This window comes from Cicer arietinum, chromosome 1, assembly GCF_000331145.2.
Source record: "Cicer arietinum cultivar CDC Frontier isolate Library 1 chromosome 1, Cicar.CDCFrontier_v2.0, whole genome shotgun sequence".
Lineage (NCBI taxonomy): Eukaryota > Viridiplantae > Streptophyta > Magnoliopsida > Fabales > Fabaceae > Cicer > Cicer arietinum.
The window spans coordinates 6,673,176-6,696,711 of NC_021160.2; the positions used below are offsets into that span (position 1 = coordinate 6,673,176).

The 23,536-nt window shown below is 31.5% G+C and overlaps 1 protein-coding gene and 1 long non-coding RNA gene across 2 annotated transcripts; both read left to right on the top strand.

The window, feature by feature from the left end:
- Positions 1 to 2,135: 2,135 nt before the first annotated feature.
- LOC101501624 (enhancer of mRNA-decapping protein 4-like) lies at positions 2,136 to 10,819 on the top strand. The gene is made up of 12 exons (XM_004486325.4): positions 2,136 to 3,472; positions 4,201 to 4,250; positions 4,350 to 4,506; positions 4,605 to 4,823; positions 5,025 to 5,153; positions 5,255 to 6,802; positions 7,117 to 7,476; positions 7,777 to 7,896; positions 8,377 to 8,547; positions 9,312 to 9,458; positions 9,533 to 9,649; positions 9,846 to 10,819. The coding sequence occupies exons 1-12, from the start codon at positions 2,606 to 2,608 to the stop codon at positions 10,152 to 10,154; spliced, it is 4,194 nt and encodes a 1,397-aa protein (XP_004486382.1). The 5' UTR covers positions 2,136 to 2,605; the 3' UTR covers positions 10,155 to 10,819.
- An 811-nt stretch (positions 10,820 to 11,630) lies between these two features.
- LOC101501938 (uncharacterized) lies at positions 11,631 to 13,073 on the top strand. Its single transcript, XR_012161714.1, has 2 exons — positions 11,631 to 11,896; positions 12,226 to 13,073. It is a non-coding gene; the product is annotated as an uncharacterized lncRNA (long non-coding RNA).
- Positions 13,074 to 23,536: the final 10,463 nt, after the last annotated feature.

Genomic DNA, 23,536 nt, shown 5'->3' on the forward strand with positions numbered 1-23,536 from the left:
AGGATTGAAATTTCCGGTAGTTCAAAATACATACCGGAAATTTCAAAAACGAAATTTCCGGGAGACAAACCGGAAATTTGAAAATTCCGGTAGTTGTAAATTCCCGGAAATTTCGTTTTTGAAATTTCCGGTATGTATTTTGAACTACTGGAAATTTCAATCCTTTTGAAATTTCCGGTAAAAACCAAATTTTCCGAAAACTTACTTTTCCGGATTTTTCAGTGTGGGGGTAAAGTGTTTGAATTTTTTGTTATTTTGAGTTTTACTGTTTTTTTTAGGGGTATTTTAGGTATTTTACAACAAAATTTTTATGTTGGGGGGGTATAGGTTTAAATGGGGGGGTACAATAGCCAATTGTCCCATATGAATGATACAAACACCACCACCTCTCTCCCATAACCCACACAAAAAATGGACCATTGTGGTTTCGAATCAGACCACCAAAGCAAACCAATGCCAAATCCAGAGCAACACTACAATCTACATTTACTAGAGTCAAACACAGTGAAAGAAGTTTTCAAGAAATAAGCGACCAAACCTTGCAAAGAGACAACACGACTAGACAAATGTGTAACATACCTAATGAGCGTGACTTTGTTTCTAGCACACTAAAATATTGACTTTTGATTTCCCTTGTTGTAATGTAAAAAATACTTAGCAGATAGTATGGATGTTTATACAATTGAGTTAACAATTTTATGTATCATAGACGCATCATGACTAATCATATGACATCTTGTATATGTGATTTTAAAAATAGTTATCACAAAAAACAAACATTATTAAATTTAACTGTTGTGATTAATTGACGGTCTAAAATTTCTTTACACTTACCATGTATATAGTTTAAATTATAACATATATTAGTCTATCTAACAAAGATTTTTTTTTTAATTTAAAATAAGACTTTGTTAGCAATAATTATATATGACTATCTTTGTAAAATATTTTTTTTGAGACTTCTTTCCCAGCAGCCCCAATGAGCACTTTCTTTTTTTTTGATAAAAAAATTGATCCGCTTACGTAAACTTTTTTTTTTCCTTCATAAAAAATATTTATTCATATAATAAAATTAGTTGGTCTAAAGTAAATAATAAGTAGTCGCAAAGGTGACTACAATAAGACAAATCATAACTTGAATTTAGCTAAGAGAACATCCACGTTTTATGTCCGACTACCTTGAAACACTAGAAATAGACGTGTGTATATATACATTAAAAAGAATATTGGGGACATTAATAAGAGAATAAAAAAAAGGAAAATATTTTGTTCATTAATAGTTAAAATATATATTCAAATATATTTTTTCTTATAAATTTAAGTTTGTATTTTTAATCTATTATACATTTTCAGTGTAAAACACATAACAACCATTTGCAGAGATAATTTTAGAGATTGTTTATTTATAAAAGTTAAATATTTTAAATAATTTAACCATTGTTATTAATTGACAATTAATTAATTTTTCTATTTTACGTTACAATGCATCACAAGTCATTTTTTATATAACTTTTAAGGTAAATATAAACAAATTTAATTATTTAAATATTGTAATTTTTGTTGATATGTAGATACAATGGTAATTACCATATAAAATTTATGCATATAACTACGAAATTTTGGATTCAAACTCAAGACAATAATATCGGTGTTTGACAATAAACTACAATTTAAAGATGACAGTGTAAAAAGATTTACGTTATTAATAAATATATATTAATTCTTGTATAATATATATAGTAAAACTTTAAACATGAGTTAGAAGTAAATTAAAATATGAACAAATTTTACAGAGACTAAACACAACAATAAGAATTAAAATAAAAAAGGTTATACCTATATTAAATGAAGCAAACATTAAAAAAATTAGGAGAATATATGACTAATTTTAACCGATTGTGTAGATAAATCATTTATAATTTTTTAAATATATTTAAATTTAAAAATATTGGTATAATGAAAATAATAAAATCAATATTTTGGACTCATACATTATTTTTCCCTAATTTTTCTTTATTAAAAATAAAATAAAATCAATGATATCACTTGATTGAAAAAGTTTAATACAGTAATAATAAATAAAAAATAATAGAATACATATATTCATTATGATTTCCATATTCTACCATCTTTTGTAGTGCTATGCTATGATGTTTGCCATTGCCATTGCCATCACTCCAAAATTTCCATCCTTTCTTAGCAATCTGCTTAATTGGATGTTACAAAAACATAAATTATCAATTAACCCTTTTCCTCACACAAATCCTCTCTAGCATTCGTCCAATTTCAGTCACTCCCACCACATAAGAGAAGAAGAAGACCAACACAAGAAAATATTACAAGAGGTTTGTCTATAAAAAAAACCACCAAAATTTTGTCTTCCTTTTTTTTTTTTTTTTTTTTTTTTTTTTTTTTTTTTTTTTTTTTTTTTTTTTTTTTTCTGAGATTACTTTAGTACGAGGAAGACACAAAACAAAGTTCCAAGTTACAATTTTAAGAAACACCAACATCAATTTCAGATCTCAATCTTGGATCCCCATTGAAAGTTTTTATTTTTTGGTTACCCTTTTTCTTCAATTCAAAATTGTTTTTTGGGTCAAAGTTTATGGCTTCATCTTCTGGTAATAATCCAAATCAACAACAACAACAATTTGATTTGCAAAAGCTTATCAAAGGAACAACGACAACAACACAAACACAAACAAATCTTAATCCTTTACCACCACTTTCTTCAAATTTGAACTCTTCTCCATCATTTCCTTCTCCTTCTCTATCTACACCCCCTCCTTCTTCTTTTCCTACCCCTTCTTCTTCATACCCTCCACCAACTGGTACATACCCTTATCATCATCATATTCAACATCATCCTCACTATCTTCCTTTTCCAAATCTTCATCATCAACAAAATCAAGAACACCCTCTTATTCTTCATCACCATCCTCAAATGCATGCACCTCAAAGACCAATTTTTCAACCCTCTCCTTCTTCTTCTTCATCTCCTATTTCACCTTCATCTCCAAATCCAAATACTACCTCAGGTGCACGCTTAATGGCTATGTTAAACCCTCCTTCAAATCAAGAATCTATGACTATGACTATGTATTCACCATCTTCATCCACATCAGCAGTTTCTGAATTTTCAGTGTCAGCAGCAAACCCTGCTGGTTCTTCTCCTGTCAACATGGCAAGTCCTCAGTCTACACCAACAAGGATGATGAGTAGCAAGGTTCCAAAGGGTAGGCATTTGAAAGGAGAACATGTTGTTTATGATATTGATGTTAAGTTGCCTGGGGAAATGCAGCCTCAGCTTGAAGTCACTCCAATCACTAAGTATGCATCTGATCCTGGTCTTGTGCTTGGTCGACAAATCGCGGTTAATAGATCTTACATATGCTATGGACTTAAATTAGGGGCTATTCGGGTCCTTAATATCAATACTGCATTGAGATATTTGCTTCGAGGTCATACTCAGGTGGGATGTGTTGCATTTTGATGTTAAAGTTTTGGATTTAATTCATATAAACCATGTGTAAAGATTTTTTATCCTGTCAATCAAAATAACCGTCATATTGTAACAACTTCTAAAGTTGTGCTTATGAATAGCTTTGGTTTTATTGACTACTCTTAATTTTTTATACTTTGTAGGGATTTGAGTTTAGTAGTTATGGTATTGAATTGTTTTTTATGTATGGAAACTGTTTAGTTAGTTGATTATGGCTTCTTGATGCTAGGACTGATTGATGCATTGACCTGGTGATTTTAGGGTAGCAAATAGCAACCGTTTTTCCTGTTTGACATTTTATGAACTCAAGTTCATATGATGATGCTATGAAATATGAGACTATGAAAATGTAAAAAAGGCATGTGATTTTCTCATTTCCATAAACTTATGAAAAAGTTTGCAGCTATGAAATGTGAGACTATGTTTTTGTACTTATTTAATTTTTGTCTGTATTTTGTTTGTTGTCTTCTCTTGATTTATCATGCTGAGTTTTGATAGTTGTTTGCCGAAAAGAAAGATATAGTATAAACACATGATGTCATGAGTCTTTTTTGATATCTGAGAAAGAAATATTACTCTTGAGTTGTTTCTCTGCTCTTTGCAAAGCTTGCTTTATCTCTTATGATGTTATTTCCCCCCTTTTATTCCATATCCAGTACACACCCCCTACAATTTATGCATATCGCCTTTTTATGTAGAGAGTATCCGACATGGCATTTTTTGCTGAGGATGTTCACCTGTTAGCCAGGTAAATATATCTTCTTTCGTTTCTGTTTGTCATGGTTTCTTTTTTGTAATATTACATTTATTAATATTTTTACCTTTGAATATGCTCTTGCATGCACAGTGCTAGCACTGATGGGAGAATTTTTATATGGAAAATCAATGAGGGCCCTGACGAGGAAGACAAGCCTCAAATTACTGGAAAAGTTATCCTAGCTATTCAAATATTAGGAGAGAGTGAGTCAGTTCATCCGCGAATATGCTGGCATCCCCATAAACAAGTAACAGTGACTTCATAATTTTGTTCCTTAAGTTTATTATTTTTCAATTGGTTTTAACTCCATTAAACTCTTAGCTTATAATTGGAATTGTCCAACAGGAGATTTTAATTGTTGCTATTGGAAACTGTATCCTTAAAATTGACACTATGAAAGCTGGAAAAGGTAAAACTTTTTCTGCAGAGGAGCCTCTCCAATGTGCCATTGATAAGTTGATTGACGGGGTGAACCTTATTGGTAAGCATGATGACAATATCACTGAGTTGTCAATGTGCCAATGGATGAAGAGTCGATTAGCTTCAGCATCAGCAGATGGCACGGTCTGCATTTGGCTCTCTCTTGCCTTTCTCTTTCGCTTTTATATTTTTTGACATCCAATTTTTTCGTTAGTGGAATCTCTGAAAAGATTAATATAATCTTGAACCCCCCCTGCTTTAAGTGGTTCATGTTATTTGAAAGAAGTCTTATTATCATTCCTTCTTTTTATTTCACACGTGTAAGTAATTTGTTTGTGTCAACAGGTGAAGATATGGGAAGAACGTAAGGCAACACCACTTGCTGTTTTAAGACCACATGATGGTAAACCTGTTAATTCTGTGACGTTCTTGACTGCTCCTCATCGCCCAGATCACATCGTTCTTGTCACAGCGGTATATGCTACTAGTTTCCCGTTATTGGAAACACAGTATCTAGGTTCCCCTTTCACCTTTCATAAACTAAATACTTTTTCTATATATTTCCTTTACTGCAGGGGCCACTAAATCAGGAAGTGAAGATATGGGTATCTGGTTACGAAGAAGGTTGGTTATTGCCTAGTGATTCTGAGTCTTGGATTTGTGTTCAGACTTTGGATATAACAAGTTCTTCTGAAGCAAACCCCGAGGATACATTCTTTAATCAAGTTGTAGCATTGCCTCGTGCTGGTTTGGTTCTGCTAGCAAATGCCAAGAAAAACACTATATATGCTGTGCACATAGAGTATGGACCCAATCCAACTGCAACTCGCATGGATTATATTTCCGAGTTTGCAGTTACAATGCCCATATTAAGCCTTATTGGAACTAGTGATAGTTTACCAGACGGGGACCATCTCGTACAGATATATTGTGTTCAAACACAAGCTATTCAACAGTATGGACTCAATTTGTCACAATGTTTGCCTCCACCCTTAGACAATGTTGAACTTGACAAAACAGAACCCATTGTGTCTCGTGCTTTTGATGCTTGGGATGGATCTACTGATGTGGAAACTGGTAATATGCCACAAGCCCATTTGACTAATAATGAAAGTCTTGTAAATTTGGCTGCTTCGGATATTCGTGGTCTGCCTGAAGCTTCTGTGTCAGATACTGAGACCAAGCCAAATGATTTATCTTCTCATGATGGTTTAGAGCATGTCCACGCTGCTCCACCTCCACTTCCTCCGAGTCCAAGATTGTCACGGAAGTTATCTGGTTCCAAAAGTTCGTCTAATATTTTAGAGACCACCTCAACAAGTGCTGCTGATCACAGCAATGAGCCCACAAATCTTGATTCTTCTGCAGAGCAGAGAATAGAGTCTGAAAAAGATATTATGGCTGATGCGCCTACATCCAGTGACAATTTGCAAGAAAATGACAAAGTTCTACAAGATGGTGTTTCTGTGATTTCTAATACCCCTACAATATTTAAACACCCGACTCATTTGGTCACTCCATCTGAGATATTCTCTAAAGCTACTTTGTCTTCTGCTAATTCCCATACTTCTCAAGGTATGGATGTTCAAGGGGTAGCTGGCCACAGTGATGCAGAAAAGTTAGAAGTAGTAGAGGTTAAAGTAGTGGGTGACACAGGTTCTAATCAAGAAAACACTGAGTATGACAGAGACAGAGGCCCGCACACCGATGTTGCTGAGAAGAAAGAGAAGTTATTCTACTCTCAGGCTTCTGGTCTTGGCATTCAGATGGCCAGAGACACCTATAATATCGAGGGAGTTCCTCAGGCTGATAATACTAATACTATCGATGCGCCTGATAAAATTCGTACATCGATCGATGGAGAAGTTCAGGACACAAATAAGGAGGCACCTGCAAACATCAAGGAATCAGAAGCTGTGGCTGCAACTTTGCAGACTCCAGCACCTTCCGCAAAAGGTAAAAGGCAGAAAGGTAAAGTTTCTCAAGTGTCTGGTACATCTTCCGCTTCTCCCAGCCCTTTTAACTCAACGGATTCAGCAAATGATCAAGGTAGAAATTCAGGTGGCTTGTCCATGGAGGCTGCTTTGCCTCAATTATCTAATATGCACGAGATGCTGGGCCAGGTCATTAATTTATATTTGAACTTTACTATTACTTTTTTGCTTATTCACATACTCTGCTCCATACAACCCATATATTCATAAACTTACCAATAATTTTGGTAGTGCCGATTGTTATGACTGTTTTGTGTACTGTAATAATGGTTTAACATGCTACAAGTAGAGCATAGTTGAATGTTATTTCGTAGGTCTAGCCGTCTAGGAAGACATCCTATCATATCGTTTATTTGGTTGACTCATGTGTATATACTCATGTCACACAACGAGCTATGTTTAATTTTTTTTTATCTTGATCTCCTTTATTTCTTGTTTTACAGCTATTAAGCATGCAAAAAGAAATGCAAAAGCAGATGAATGTGATGGTTTCGGTCCCCGTTACTAAGGAAGGCAAAAGATTAGAAGGGTCATTGGGTCGAAGCATAGAGAAGGTAGTCAAGGCTAACAATGATGCTTTGTGGGCTCGTATACAAGAAGAAAATGCAAAGCAAGAGAAATTAGAGCGAGACCATGTGCAGCAAATAACAAATTTGATCTCAAATTACATAAACAAGGATATGACATCTCTATTGGAGAAAATCATTAAGAAGGAAGTATCTTCAATTGGAACAACCATTACTCGTTCGATTAGTCAAAATATAGAGAAAGCAGTATCAACAGCTATGACAGAGTCATTCCAGGTTTATATTAATTTCAATATATTTAAAAATGCTGCTTTTCAAATAGAGTACATATATTTTCGGCAAAATTATTTTTTGTTAATCTGCTTTGGATAATCCCTAATTTGTCTGCAAGGTGCCATATTGCAAACTTAAATGTTTTATATCAGAAATCTTTGTGTGCCAATTATGGTTTACGGATTGGTATTATTTGATTTTCTATCTTATATGGTAAATTGGCACTTCAATTTTTTTCTCACTGCTGAAGTGGCAATTTTTGTTTCAATATAACTGACTGAGGTTATGCTATAAATTCTGCAGAAGGGGGTGGGAGAGAAAGCATTGAATCAACTAGAAAAGTTAGTTAGTTCAAAACTTGAAGCTACGGTGGCTAGGCAGATCCAAGCACATTTTCAAACTTCTGGCAAGCAGGTTCTTCAGGTAAACAGCAAGTAATCAACATCAACGATGTATTTTAAAAACACTCATTATTTACTTATCTTTTTTTTTAACATGTTGAATGTATGGATTTCATTCTTATCATGCCTTTTCATTATCATGCACATTATGTGAAAATGTATAACTAACTGGTGGCATTTGAGCTGATTGATCATCCATTGTCGTTGAATTTGTAAAATAAAAATAATAGGACAACTAAGAACCTCTTGTTTGTTAGAAAAATATGACTGATTCATGCCATAAATCCATTTGTCCCCATGAAAAGTTAGTAATATTGATAGAGTAATTCAATATACATTGTTTAGTCTTAGCTATTCTTTGCAAATCATATGATAGAGTAATTCAAGTTAACTTTATATTTTGGATTTATTTTTTTGTTTGCTATCAAGATGGTCTGGAATTTGGTTCCCTTGTAAGCAGCTTTCTTTAATCATTTCTTGTGGTGTTGTTTGTACTTTGTAGGAAGCACTTAGGACTAGTGTGGAAACTACATTAGTTCCTGCTTTTGAGAAGTCTTGCAAAGGGATGTTTGAGCAAATTGATGTCACTTTTCAGAACGGTTTCTTGAAGCACACAACTGCTATTCAACAGCAATATGATTCTACTCATTCTCCTCTAGCCATGACTTTGAGGGTATGCGTTGGATGCTTGTTCTAAAAGTAGATAATATGACTTCTATCTTTACCATTAATTTTCCTGCCATCAAGAGACTTTCTTGCCTTTCTATTATTGGGCACTATTCTTTATGTGATCCTAGATCTTAGAATTTGGGTTGGGCATAACTCAACCCTTACAAAACTAGCTTGTAAGGCGTGGGGGCTGTTCACCACTTATAAACACATGTTCAAGCCATACGATGTGAGATTCTTAACACACCCTCACGCCCAACATTGGACATCTGGAGCGTGACCTGAGTGGCTCAATAATGGTGACTTGGTAGCAAGTGACCCGTAGGACTTGGATAGACTTTGTTACCATCTTAGAATTAGGGTTGAGCCTAACTCAGCCTATACAAAATCAGCTTGTAAGGTGAAGATTATCCACCATTTATAAACACACATTTTCAGGTCATACAATGTGAAACTCTTAACACTAGTTAGATGCAAATATGTAATTAAATAGTTTTCTGTTGCATATGGCTGAATAATTTGTTCCTTTGAAAAGTACAAAAATGTTAGATTAATTAGTAATAGGACTTCTTTTCATTTTGTGTTGAATTATTTAAATAAGTTTTACTTCATTTCTCACTAGAAAAAAGGTCGTGTTATTTTTATAGGCTTGAATCTCAGTTCACTACCTTGATCGGATATATTACTAGCCTTCCTCTCTTTAACCTAATCTTGAATATCTGATTTATCATGTTTGAATACTCAATACGTGCTGTCATGATTTCACAGGAAACAATTAATTCAGCATCATCGATCACTCAAACTTTGAGCGGGCAATTGGCTGATGGCCAACGTAAACTTATGGAAATGGTAGCCAATTCCAAAGTGGCTGTCGATCCTTTTGTAACACAAATCAACAATGGTTTGCATGAGATGGTATGTCTGTTTGTCATTCCCCTTAATCTTCCTATTTTCAAATGGTGTTCTTAATATTCCATACTGTTTGACAGACTGAGGATCCAACCAAAGAACTATCAAGGTTAATAAGTGAGGGAAAATTTGAGGAAGCATTTACTGGAGCCCTTCATAGAAGTGATGTTTCAATAGTTTCTTGGTTATGTTCTCAGGTATGAGTGTGTGACAATTATATGTTTAGTTGACTAGAGTAACAACTCAGAATTTCATTTTGTTGGCAATGGTACTTATGAAGAACTAATAATCAATGTGAAATGAAGTTTGTAATGCATTTTGTAGTTTGCAAGATTATGTCAAGACAAAGTCAATGTAGTTCTAACATTCAATTTCAAATCTCTTCATAACCAGGTTGATTTAACCGGTATCTTGACAATTGTGCCGTTGCCATTAAGCCAAGGAGTACTTTTATCTCTTCTACAGCAACTGTCCTGTGACATCAATACAGAGACACCCAGAAAATTGGCATGGATGACAGATGTGGCTGCTGCTATAAACCCTGCAGATACAAGGATTGCAGCGCATGTGCGACCAATATTGGATCAAGTGTACCGAACACTAGACCATCATCGTAATTTACCAACTACTTCCCCTTCAGAAGTTAGCACAATCCGCCTCCTCATGCACGTCATAAACTCGGTGTTATTGAGCTGTAAATGAGTTCAATGTATGTTGTCATCGGTGCAGAATGTGTCGAGTATCATTGTTGGTTTGTATAGAGATAGTTTCGAGGGGGATGAAGTGAACTACTGTGTGTAGTTTCCTTTGTACAACTGATTTGTGTGAATTAGTTTCACTTCTTCTGTACGCTTCTTTGTATTTTCATCTTCACAGTCCTTCACCGACAAGGGATAGTGTGACATCGTCATACAAAGAAGTTAACATCACATTAGTTTCCAAACTGCAATTGGAGTGTAAACCGAATCCAAGGTTGCTAGCAGTTGAGGATTGAAGTGGCTGCACCAAGCTCTCACTACGAAAGGGTTCGGAGAAAAGTCGGAACTGTTATAGATCCTTTGTAGACAACCTTATTGTGAAATGAGAACACGGAGGTTGGTTTGGTTCGGTTTAGAGGCAATGTTGTTTTGCTAGGATGTTGTGTGTGGGCTGGCTCTCAGGTGGCGGTTTCCGGTGCATGCTGGTTTTGAATGTGTTAAAATTATCAGTCATTAATACTAATGAAATGAGAGCCTCCCTGTTATGTAAACTTTATACTCAATGTAGCTACTATAGAAATTTAGACTTTTGCTAGAGATTATAAGGGGTGTATTCATCATTTTAGACTTTTGCTAGAGATTATGGTGCTGTTTGGATTAGTTTTTTTATCTACCAGAGTTTATTAAAATAAGTTTATGAATTTTCACTTAACAAAAAAATGTTTGTTGATGTTGATGGAGATGTTAAATGAAGAGTTTTTTTTGAAAAAGTAGGGATGTGGAAGTTCATTTCAATTTATTGAGAAGCTATTGTTTAAATTACTTATTAATATATTTTGTTCATCCATATGGCCTTTTTTCCAAGTGTTTTTAAAAGTCTTGGTGTTAGGAAAAAAAGCTTATTTTTAAAAATTGTGGTCATCAACAATGGCATTTTTATATGTGATGTGATGTTTTGTTTTTGAGTGATAGATTATAAGAAGAAAAAGAAGTACATAAATCACATAATGACATGCCATAAGTGAAGCTATTGGTACTTAACAAATAACAACTCTACCAATTCTTTTACTAGAGAAAAACAGCAAAAAAGAATCAACCCCAAAAATATAAAACAGAACATAGATGATAAATACTACTAGAAAGAATCAAACCAATCTTATATAAAAAAATAATAATAATAATAATAATAATAATAATAATAATAATAATAATAAATAAAAAATGAAGAATTAACACATTTATTACATTTCTGAAAATTACCATAAAACCATGAATTAAAACCATATGGACAATTATTTTGTGTACTCACAAGTCAAAACAACACAAACACATTACCACCACCACACAAAGCTTTTATAAAAGATGTAAATCATTTGATATATCTTTTGTGGTATTTCATTATAATAACCAAATATAGAAACGAAAAAAGAGGAACTAACACCTATCTCACATCACATTGCTGGTGATGAAAGGTGAAAAAAAAAATTAAAAACATGTGTACGTGTGATTAATTTTGTGTGCTGTTATGTTGTAATTGAGTTGTGATACGGTTTTTCCTTATAAAAAGCTTAGCGTGTGTACAAAGCTCACCATTTCTATTCAGTTATCTTTACATTACGTTACCACCAACTCTTCCAAACACAAATCAAAAACATACATACATATATATTATTCATATCTATATATATATATATGTACCTAAGTCCTAGCTGCCCCTTTTCCTTAACCTTAAGACTCATCTCATAGGTATTATTATTAATTCAACTACCCTTTACTCTCATCATCATGAATCCATAATCATCATCTGAATAATTGTATCAATTGTTTCTTCAACATTTTGTTTTTCACATACATTGAAAAAAGAGGTTTTGTTATTTATTTGTTTATTAATTTTTGTTTTAATTTCTCTAAGTGCAATGCAACTATTTGATGTGTTTTATTTATGTTCTTTGTCTTTGATTAATATTAAGAAGTGTGTAAATGAGATTTTGAATTTATAGTGTTTTATTTATAAAGTTTTTTTATTGAATTTATAAAGGTGATAACATTTTTTGTTTGTGATCTTTCATTGACAGAAAATTAAGGCACTTTGGTTGCATATAAAAAATGGAGCATGAGAAGAATAAGAGAGCAAGAGAATATGATGATGTTGAAGCTGAGATTTGGTTTTCTTTTGAGAATAATAACAAAAAGTCTAAAAAAAGAGATGTTTGTGGAATAAGCTTCACCAAAGACAAGAAAGAAGTTGGAGTATTTGATTTCCCTTGGTTGAAAGATGGTGTTATTTCAAAATCAGAAGACTACTTGAAGGATTTTGAAGACAATTTCTTGTCACCTTTACAAAATCAAGACAACACTTTTTTCAAAGTTTCTTATGGTATTGATTTCTTTGAGGAATATCATGGATTATCATCAATGACTCATATTCCAGAAGCCAAGTTGATGGAAGATGTGTGGCTTCCATTTGAGATTAATGGTTTGGAGGATTTGGATTGTATTTGGAGCTCTCTGCTAAATAAATAACTGCATGTTTGACGAATTTATAGTGGCACTGCGATTTTGTTAAAACTTCGAAGTGTAGTTTTTGGTGAAATTAAAGTGACATAATGTGATTTCACCTAACTCACTGTCAATCCAAAAATGCAGGGAGCTTCTTTGACACAATCAACAACATAGGGTAATTTTTTTTAATGTTATTAGTCCTAGCTACAATTTTCGTCATAGATGAATATTTCAACCTTGTATTAAGAGCCTAATATTAGTTAATTCTAGTCCATGTTTTTCTTTATTGGGAAATTAATTCATGCCATCATTAATTTTGTTAAATTTCTCTTTTGATTGTCCAAATAAATTAGAAGAGTTGTATGTTGAACAAGTAAAATGTGGGGGATTTAATTTATATAGCAGTCAACATTTTTCTGCATTTACTACTTATTTTTGTAACATGTATCCTAAGCCCTTATATAAAGTATGAAAATTTGAACCTAGAAGTTCCAACTGATTTATGGATTACATAATCTTTAAAATTGAAAGCTTGTTCTTTTTACTATAGTCCAAATTAGGCCTAGAAATAAATAAAATTTATTATGGAGGTCAAATATCTTTTATATATAATTGCAGAGACCGTTGACTAAACTGAAAAAGACGTAAATCTTTTCATTTAAACCCTTTAATGTAAACGAGAGTGATATTTGATTATTCTGGCGTGTAAAAGGTTGTTAAATATTAATATGAATTATTGATAATAATTTGCCTACCTATATGTCTTTTGATTTGAGTGAGAATCTGCTCTCAGATTCACAATTTGCTTTTTTTTTCTTTCATAATAGTTATTCTCATCCTTTTTTAGTGGTAGACATAGATATTTTGTATTGATGATTGATCCAGTGCATCTTGCTTTAGTTGTGATGATATTTGTACATGTAAACAACTCCATGCTTCTGAAAACTTTTGTCTTTATATAAAATGATTGTTTATGGCATGTTTGGTTTTCAGAAATAGTCTTTTTTATTTTGAGTTATATATTATAAGTATATCATTTTGTTTTGTGTTTACAAAATTTTGTAAATTTTATTTGGTTATATTAAAAAACAACAAGGAGAAAAAATAAAGAAAAAACTATATATAGTTTAAAAAAACTTGATTCGTGTAGCATTAACTTATAAAAGTGTATTCAAATCAAGAAGATTTAAATAATAAATTGATTTTGATATATTCAACTGTTTTCGAATAAAAAAAAATTATCTCTCATACTTCTTGTTAACTTTGATTATATTTCTAATTTTATTTTAAAATGTTTGTGCAATGATATAAATTAACCTAGTTTTGAGTAAAAAAACTTGAAACCGAAAGCTAAAACTTTTATGATTTTCATAATATCACAATTCAAACCAATTATATATATCGACATGCAAAATATTTGGATCCTTCACACTACCAAAGAAGCCATTGAGAAAGACACCATCATATTCTTGATTATGGATCTAGCCACCAAATTAAAGCCATATTTCCCTAGATTAATTATAGAGAGAGGAACACTATTTCTTACAAAAGATTCATAAAAAAAAAAATGCATAAAAATATAAACTTTGACCAACCAAATTATGATTATATATAGAAGAATAGATGATTATTATTTGTAAATGTGATATGCTACCACATAAAATTCTTGTATTTCTTGCCAAACTCCTGTCGTAATAATAAGTATTTTTCTTTTGTATACAATGAAAACAACAAAAAATATTCATTATTTTTTATTAAAAAAGTAAGAATAATGTAATGTTTTTGTAAGTAAAACAAATAATAAACATGAAAACTATAAATGAAAACCAATCAGGTTCTAGATGTACATGCTCTCATTCAAAACAAGATAAAACTTACTTAGATGTATATTTTTTTAACAAGATAAGGATAACCAATTACTTATTTTTTCTTTTATCAAATTTTAAAATTTATATTTGGTGGGAAGGGGTATGTTATATGGTGGTGACTGGTGAGTCCATAAAATACATTTAAAAAGTGATGATTACAAAATTTAGTTGGCCTTTTCAAAAAAAAAAAATTAGTTGGGTCACTTATGTTTGAAGGAAAGTGGTAACCTTATAATTTTTTTTCCTTTCAAATTTAATAGTTTCACTCACATAAATAGCCACTTTTTTGTCAACCCAAATAGCCAGTTATGCTTGAAGATTTTACAACTCCATAGGTCAAGATTGGTTCTATGGCTTGATTGAAAAAAATTGGTTGAATGGGAGCAATGGTAACAACACTTATTTTTCTAACTCGTCTTCTCCTATTAAGTAAAATTTATGTGAATATCGATACTTTGTTTAAAGTTATTAAAAATTAATTTTAATTTTATATTTTTAAAAATAACTTTTAAGAGGAATTTATTTAAAAATAATATAAATTATTTTAAACTTATTTATTATTAATTAAAAATAATAATTTTAACATTTAATAATTTAGATGATCATTATTAAAGATTTTAACATGTATAAAAATCACATTTAAAAAAAGACAACTTTTCAAAATAATTTTTATAAAGAGCTTCTCAAAATATTTTTTTGTTTTAATTATTTTTTAAAATTTCATTATTCAGAAAAAATAATATCAAATAGATGAAATACTCAAAATGATATCCTTTTTACCCTCTTCCTCTTTTTTCATTGTTTTCCTGTCATATATCATTCATTTTATCACTCTTCTCTCTCTTCTTTCTCTACACCTTGATTAATTTATCTTTTTTCTGGATTTGGATCCTCAATTTTTGCTCTTTATTTTACCCTCCTATTAATAGAGAGATAAAGACACGGATAATATAAAAATAAATATAATTTTCATGAATTTTATGTATAAATACAAAGTTACTTATGTCTCTTTCTCTTTTAATATAAGGAATAAAATAAGAGAATAAAATGAAAAAAATACAAATTCCTTTTTTCTCTACACCTTCTATCTCTTTATTAATCTTGTGTTTGTTATAGTTGTTATTCTCAGCTAACCAAGTTACTATGTGTTTATTTGTTAGATTAACATTTGATTTTAAAGATAGTTTTGACAAAAATTAAATATATGTAACGATCTAACAATTGTGATTAATTGATAGTGTAAATTTTTTTACATTAATTATATATAAATTAAATTTTAAGTATAAATAAGATAATAAATAATTAAAGGTATTATAAAAAAAAATTATATTAAAAATTAATTAAAAAAAAAATTGGACTCCATTAACAATATTCATTAGTTTATTTAGTACTTGTGAATAACCTACAAATGAAAATAAATAAAAAAAAGCATAGGAAATACAACTATGTCCTAACGACCGACATTATTATTTATTTGTCTCTCTCGGCTCCACCCCCACTCCTGGTTCAATTAGAAATTAATGATTTTTTATCTTTCATAAAAATCGCACTCGAGGGATAGAATAAGTATCATGGTTCATCCGTTAAATCTATTTTAATTACCAATTTAGCTAAGTAGTAGTTATTAGTGAAGGAGGTTAGTTTTTTGTTTTGTCTTGTTTCCTTTGTTATGGGGGAAGAGACACAACAGTAAAGATAAATAATTGGTACAATAATTTCTATAAAAAATCGAAATTATATTTAATGAAGCCAATGAATGTGACTTGAAGACGTGTAGTATTACATATGATAGTATAATTAATATATGCAATGAACATTACAATAATCTTATAAAAAAAATTGCTGGTAAACGGGTAGTTAGACAAATCTCAAACGGCAAAACAAGAGAAAGGTTAATAGAAACTTTCATTTTGTAACAAGAAAATGTTACTTCTGGCTGTTACCCTATTAACAAGGTCAAATAATAATACATAAAATACAGTTGCTGAAAGTTATTGAGTAAATAAAAATAAAACAAAACAAATATTTATAAAAAAAAGTACAAAACTTATTACATATATAAATAAAAGCATTTTCATTTTAGGAGGATGCACAAGCAAGGAAGAATTTTATGTGAAAGCATCTAATTTTCGTTTAAAATCAATCTATTTTTATGTTTTTCTCCTCTTTATTTATTAATTCTTCGTAACAAATAACACTATTCTTTATTTTATATATTTCTTTGGTTTGTTTTCTTTTTATTTTTGTTATTTTTAAAATTTAATGTAACATTAATTATTATTTTATCAATAATACTCGTAGTTTTTATTATTAGAGAAATAAAATGATAAATAATTATGAATATTGATTATATGAAAAAAATAATAATAAAATGTATTGATTTTTTTTTTGTATATATATAAATAACTTTAAAACAACGATTCGAAATAAGAAGTCGATTCCTTTCTCTATACTTAAATGCATGTAATTACAAAACTAAAAACAGTGTCGTGTGTGTGAGAGAAAAATTAAAAATAGGTGACAATTTCCACATTATTATAATTTTGTTGGATATAATTAATATACAATAATAAATCATTGAAAGTCACATTATTTTCTTTATTTTTACATAATTTAAATTTTGAATTATTTTGTATCATGATTATTGGTACCACATTTAGCTTCTATGGATAATAAATAATTCTTTTTAAAAAGAACATAATAAGTATTGAAAATAGTTGTTTAGCACAGTCTTGGTTGTGCCGACACTTTTGGTTATCTATGATTATTTATTTATTATATTTTATCAATCAATTAAGCTGTATAGCAACCACTACCATTGCTGTTATGTGTGGCTTTAGTATTTTTCCAAAGGCACGTTTTGAAAACAAATTAAATGTGCTAGTAAAAAGTGGAATTGATAAATAGTATAAGTTTCAACTAATTGAAATATTTTTTTGTGTTTGCTTATATATTTTAATCCATCTTTTGAATTACTAATGTAGAGGTATTTATAGGTTGAGCCATACCAGCAAATTTGGTAAAACTGACCCGGGTCCACCGAATAAAGAAGGTTGAACTGGATTGAGTTATTGAATCTTATTCAAAATAAAAAATAAAAAAATGCTCTTTAAAATTGGGTACCTAATAAAATTGGACCTCACCTAGATATACTATATGGCTTGGTTCCATGAGAATTAAATTGTTATTCTTTTTAAGGTTAAATATTTTATTAATCCTTATAAAATTTTAACTTTTTAATTTTGATACAAATATCCTTTTTTTTTAATTTTAATACTAGATTGTCTTACTTTTAAAAAATAATATTAAAATGTCCTACTTTTTAGTCTCAGTTGCTCATCGCAACCTAGGGATGCAACCTCCTGAAGCAAAAAAATTTCAGAGTTACTAGATAGTCGCATCTTGGGGATGCGACCTCCTACTAGTTTTTATTTATTTTTTTGTTGTTGAATTTTGTTATTGGGTATATTATATTTATTATTATTAAATATTTAAAAAATAATAATAACATTAAAAAATACAAAATATTATTATAAATAATAAAAATAATTAATTTAATAATATTATATAACTTTTAATAATTATTATAATAATAAAAAGAATAATAATAATAATTTTAATAATAATAATAATTTTAATATTAATAATAAGAAAATTATATTAATACATTAAAATAAAATTACATTAAATTAAAAGAAAAAATACATCAATTTTGAGTAGATGTGTCAGCAGTGTTTGGACAATGTTTTTTAGTATGACCAGATATCCGACATAATCTGCACTTTCTTGGGACTCTTTCTGTAGTGTCCATTTCTGTTTTAATGCGCTTGGTCTTTGGGCGATCTTTCTTGACTCTCCGCATTAGTGGATTGTGACACACCTTAACACCTTCATATTGTGGTCAATATCCTTCGTTTGATATCAGTTGGTACGCTTCACTGTAGACTTTAAGTACTATTTCCACCATGTACGCATCGGATATAAGGCTCCAATAATCATATTTTATGCTAGAACATGCTGTTATCACATGTGAACAAGGCATATGTTTAGCTTGATATTTTCCACAATCGCACCACTTGTTAGGAAGATTTACACTAAAACGACCAATTAGTCGCCCTTCTTTTGGAACTACTGTCTCGTGGACCATGAAAGTATGGTTGCTTCGATCAAAACTATCGACTCTATGACTATTTGATTTACGTATTTTCGATTTCATAAAAGTCATGCATTTTTCTGTGTATATCTAACCAAAAGCTAAAATTGATGCGTGTTGTTTTGTCATGGTTGGAAATAGTGTACCTGTTTTATAATATGTTGATTGGACCAAAGCAGTGATGGGAAGGTTGTGTGGTTCTTTTAATACTGTGTTCATCGACTCCACAAAGTTGGTGGTCATCTGACCCCAACGGCTACCTCCATCAAATGCTTGAATTCAATCTTGTCGCGGTATATTGTCTAACCATTTCAAAGCTTCTAGGTTTACGATGTCAATTTCTCTGCGGTAGTATCGATATGTAGACTCATTGATTGAGTAATCTGTATTGAAACAGCAGACAATGCATTATTACACTAATTATAAAACTTCATAATATAATTTTTAATTAATGATAAGAAGTAAGAATTAAATTATTACCCATAGAAATAACCTTGTTCTTCAAAGCATTATCCTTAAATTCCGTTGCAAAATTTTGTGAAATATGTCGGACGCAAAACACGTGCTTTGACGAAGGATGTTGCCACCCATTATTCAGATTATTGTAAGCACTTTTGATAGATTCGTGTCTATCTGAAATCAAACAAATGTTGGTTTGTGGAGTGACGTGTGATCTCAAATTTCTCAAAAAAAAACTTCAAGCCTCTTTTGTCTCACCTTCCACAAGAGCATAAGCAATGGGAATGATATTGTCGTTTCCATCCTGTGCAACTGCTACCAATAGAGTTCTCTTATACTTATCGTATAACCAAGTTCCATCAACTTGTACAATTGGTATGCAAAATTTAAACGCAGATATGCATGGATCGTAGGCCCAAAATAGTCTATCAAAGATTGTCATCCCATTTATCAAACCATGTTCATTATAAGCTGAGATTGTTTCCATTTTAATAATGATTCCTGGAGCAAACGTTTGCATAACTAATAACCATCGTGGAAGTTGATTGTAAGACTATTCCCAATTGCCATAAATTTGTTCGATTGCCTTATTTTTTCCCAACCAAGCCTTTCTATAACTAATTGTGTAGTTATACAAAGCCTGAATCTGAGCAATAATGACATTCACTTTGATTGAAGGGTTCATCCTCATAACTTGCATTATACTTGCACATATCATGTTAGAATCGAGCTTTGTATGATCTTGTGATAGTGCAAAATTTGTGCATGTATGAGGCGCATTCAATTTTCCAATCACCCACAATTCACTTTTTTTGCATTTTGAAGCTCTACATCTAAACAAACAATTTGGATGTGAACAAATAATAATGTACCTTTCTAAATCTGATTTTTGCACCACAAAGTTCAATGATTGTTTTAGATGATAACGCTTGATTGCATGTACACATTCCTCCTTGTTCTGAAACTTCATTCCAACTTCAAGAGTTCAACCTAAATTTGGGACTTCGTCAATGAACATGTGATCAAATTCAGTTGGTTGGTTTGTGGTGGATAGATTGATGTTCTTCGTGTGGAATGGTGGATCGAATACAGGTGGGATAGGTTGATCTTCTGCTTCCATATCTTCATCAACATCATCATCGTCAGAATCACCAGATGATTCATCGAAGTATGTTTCATCATCTTCACTTTAATCACCTAATTCTTCCTCGTTGATATTATAATGGACACTAAGTGGAAGATCACATTGTGGACTTTTTGGGAGAGATTCGTGATGAAGTTGTTGGGAGACATTGTGGACATGTTGAGTTTGTTCATTTTGGCTAGAGTATGGTTCATAGTGTTGTGATGGAGAATATACGTCGGGTTGATAAGGGATAGAGTATGGTTCATAGTGTTGTGATGGGATATAGTTGGGATTAGGCATGTTTGAGGTTGATGGTTGATTTGTTGAAGTAGGACCACTTTCAAATGTAATGTATAACTCAATGGTGCCAAGTTGTGACTATTGTGCATCAACATCAAACATGAGTTGAACATCTTCGTCATCACAAACCTTCATCAATTCAAATCTGGTTGTATTTTCACCAAAGAAGACAAGGTGTCGATAAACTATATCAGTTTCGTCACGTTGTCGTCGAACTGTAACTTTTTCTTAATGACATTCTTTAGACGAGCAAGGTTGTTGCTAGAATGTACTTTGAACGCCTTTTTGTAATCACCTACAAATGTTTTCCCTTCAACTCCATCGACAATTGAACCATTATAATAAACAATACAATGACTTGTTGGATAGCCATGATTATGTAATTGATTAAGTATGAAATGTTAGAATGTATGATGAGATAGAAGGTGTAGTGATAAAGTGTGATCTAGTTTTCTATTTATAGAAGTTAGTAGGATTCATATTTTCCTAATAAACCATTCACTACCGTTGATAAATTAATTTGGATGGTCAAGATTAAAGATTGAATAGATCAATTTGATTGGTCCAACTAAAATTAGGAGGATTCATATTTTTCTACTAAACAATCCACAACCGTTGATAAATTAATTTGGATGGTCAAGATTAATTTGAACAAGGATCCACACTTTTACTTTTAACAAGGATCCACACCTTTACTTGTAACAATGATCCACATCCATCGATTAAGTGAAATGAGCGGTTGGGATTCATCATCAGTGGATCGCTACACCGGGATGCGACCTCCCATAGAGTTCGCTACCTGGGGGTGCGACCTCCCACTGAATTCGCTATCTGGGGATGCGACTTCCCACTAGGTTGGCTGAAGGTGTGGATCGTTACCTGGCCCTGCGATTTCCTATATAAACACTCCATTCCAACATTATCAAACACAATTCCTCCATCTTAATCTAAAAATCACTATCTCCAACTTCTCAAACACACATTCTTCAACTTTACTCATGGAATTATCTAAAAATCATAGAGCTGAATTTCGATACATCAACGCATTTGTAAGTATTTTATATTAGTGTCATATATATTGAATATTTTATATTATTGTCATATATATTATTTTCAAATATATTAGTGTAATATTTTATATATTATTAATTTCAGAATCCATCGAAGGATAAACTAAAATGTCATGGTCATGCCAATAAAAAACCAAACGAAGTCATATTACCGTATTTGCAACAAGCTGGATTTGGTGAAGTGATCAAACTTGGAAACTACAAGATCGATGTCGGTTTAATTACTGCTATGGTTGAAAGATGGAGACCAGAAACTCATACTTTTCATCTCTCAATAGGTGAGTGCACAATAACTTTAGGATTAAATGTGTTTGTTATTCCTGTTAGCGGTTCAAATTTTGTTAATGTTAAAGATGTTTGTCAAGAATATTTAGGAGTTATCCCACCTGAGGGAGCAACAAAAGGTAATTCTATTAAATTAAAATGGCTTAAAGATACTTTTGATAATGTTGGTGAAAACGCATCCGAAGTAGAAAAACAAGCATCATGTCGAGCATATATATTACGTATGATTGGAGGATTGTTGATGTCAGACAAATTCAATAATCGTGTACATTTAAAATATCTTTCAATCTTGGGCGATTTAAATAAAACATCCCACTATACTTGGGGTTCGGCAGTTTTAGCAACACTCTATAGAGAATTATGCCTTGCTACGAAACCCGACGTAATGTCGATGGGAAGATGTGCATTGTTGTTGCAAAATTGGGCATGGTGTCGTTTGAGTTGTGTTGCTCCAGATGCACTCAGTGCATGGATATTTCCACTTGCACAAAGGTAGCTATTGCACATAATTTTTATATATTTTTATTTTTTTAAACTTATTATTTACCGTATTACTAATTTTATTATATTTTTATTTTTTATATATTCAACAGATTTAATTCCGGGGGTTTAAATTTCAGTAAAGTTCCTCACAACGATATAGAAGGATACCGGAATACAATCGATCATATGATAGTTCAAGAAGTAATATATTCATTCTCATGTAGTTGCACTTTTAAATTTTTTTATATCTCTTAATATTTACTTTAGCCTGTTTTTTTAACATCCAGTTTCGTTGAAGACAGTATCTCAGATTCCAACACGAGGTACCCGAACAAGAGATCAACACTTGGATTGCATGTACCTATTTGCACTGCTATCATATCGTCGAAAAACATCATGCAGAGAGAGTCGCGCTTTAGTTCGGCTTTCATCAACAAATTCCGCAACCTCCAGAAGATATGACGCTCTACCATGAGATCGACATGAGACGTGACATTGATGATAATTGGAGTGTGGTTTGGAAAGATGAGAATCAACATTGGAATGAACGTCAGAATTACATATTGCAAGGTCAGTACGTCGAAGGTGTTTTACGCCACACTAACGAATATATGAATTGGTTTAGGCATCACACTAAATTATACATATTTGTGGAAAGATACCTGCGCAATTCATGTTTGCAACCTTCAACTTATCCTGATGTTCACTCTATGCCTCAATCAATCCCACAACAAAATATCATGCACCAAACATTGTCTTTATCATCACCACAACATCTTCATGAAGTTGCAGATATACTGACTCAATACTACGTTCCTTCAGTGCCAACAATACCCACTCCCATTAATCCGACCGAGAGCGGAATTTTCTATAATTTGTTTGGTACTCATTGCACAACTCATGAGTCGGCTTATGCGGCTTTTGATTCTATGTATAATGTCGAAACTCAAAATTATACGAAAGCAGGTGGTAGTGGTTCTAATCCACAAACAGATTACAACGAGGATCAACCACAACAACCTCAAGTTGTTCAAAGGGCTAGACGAGTTCGACGACCGCATAAATGTGGAACTGGAGGTCATTTAGATGACAATAATTAATTTTTATTTGATGTATTTTTTTTATTTGTAGTATTTTTTT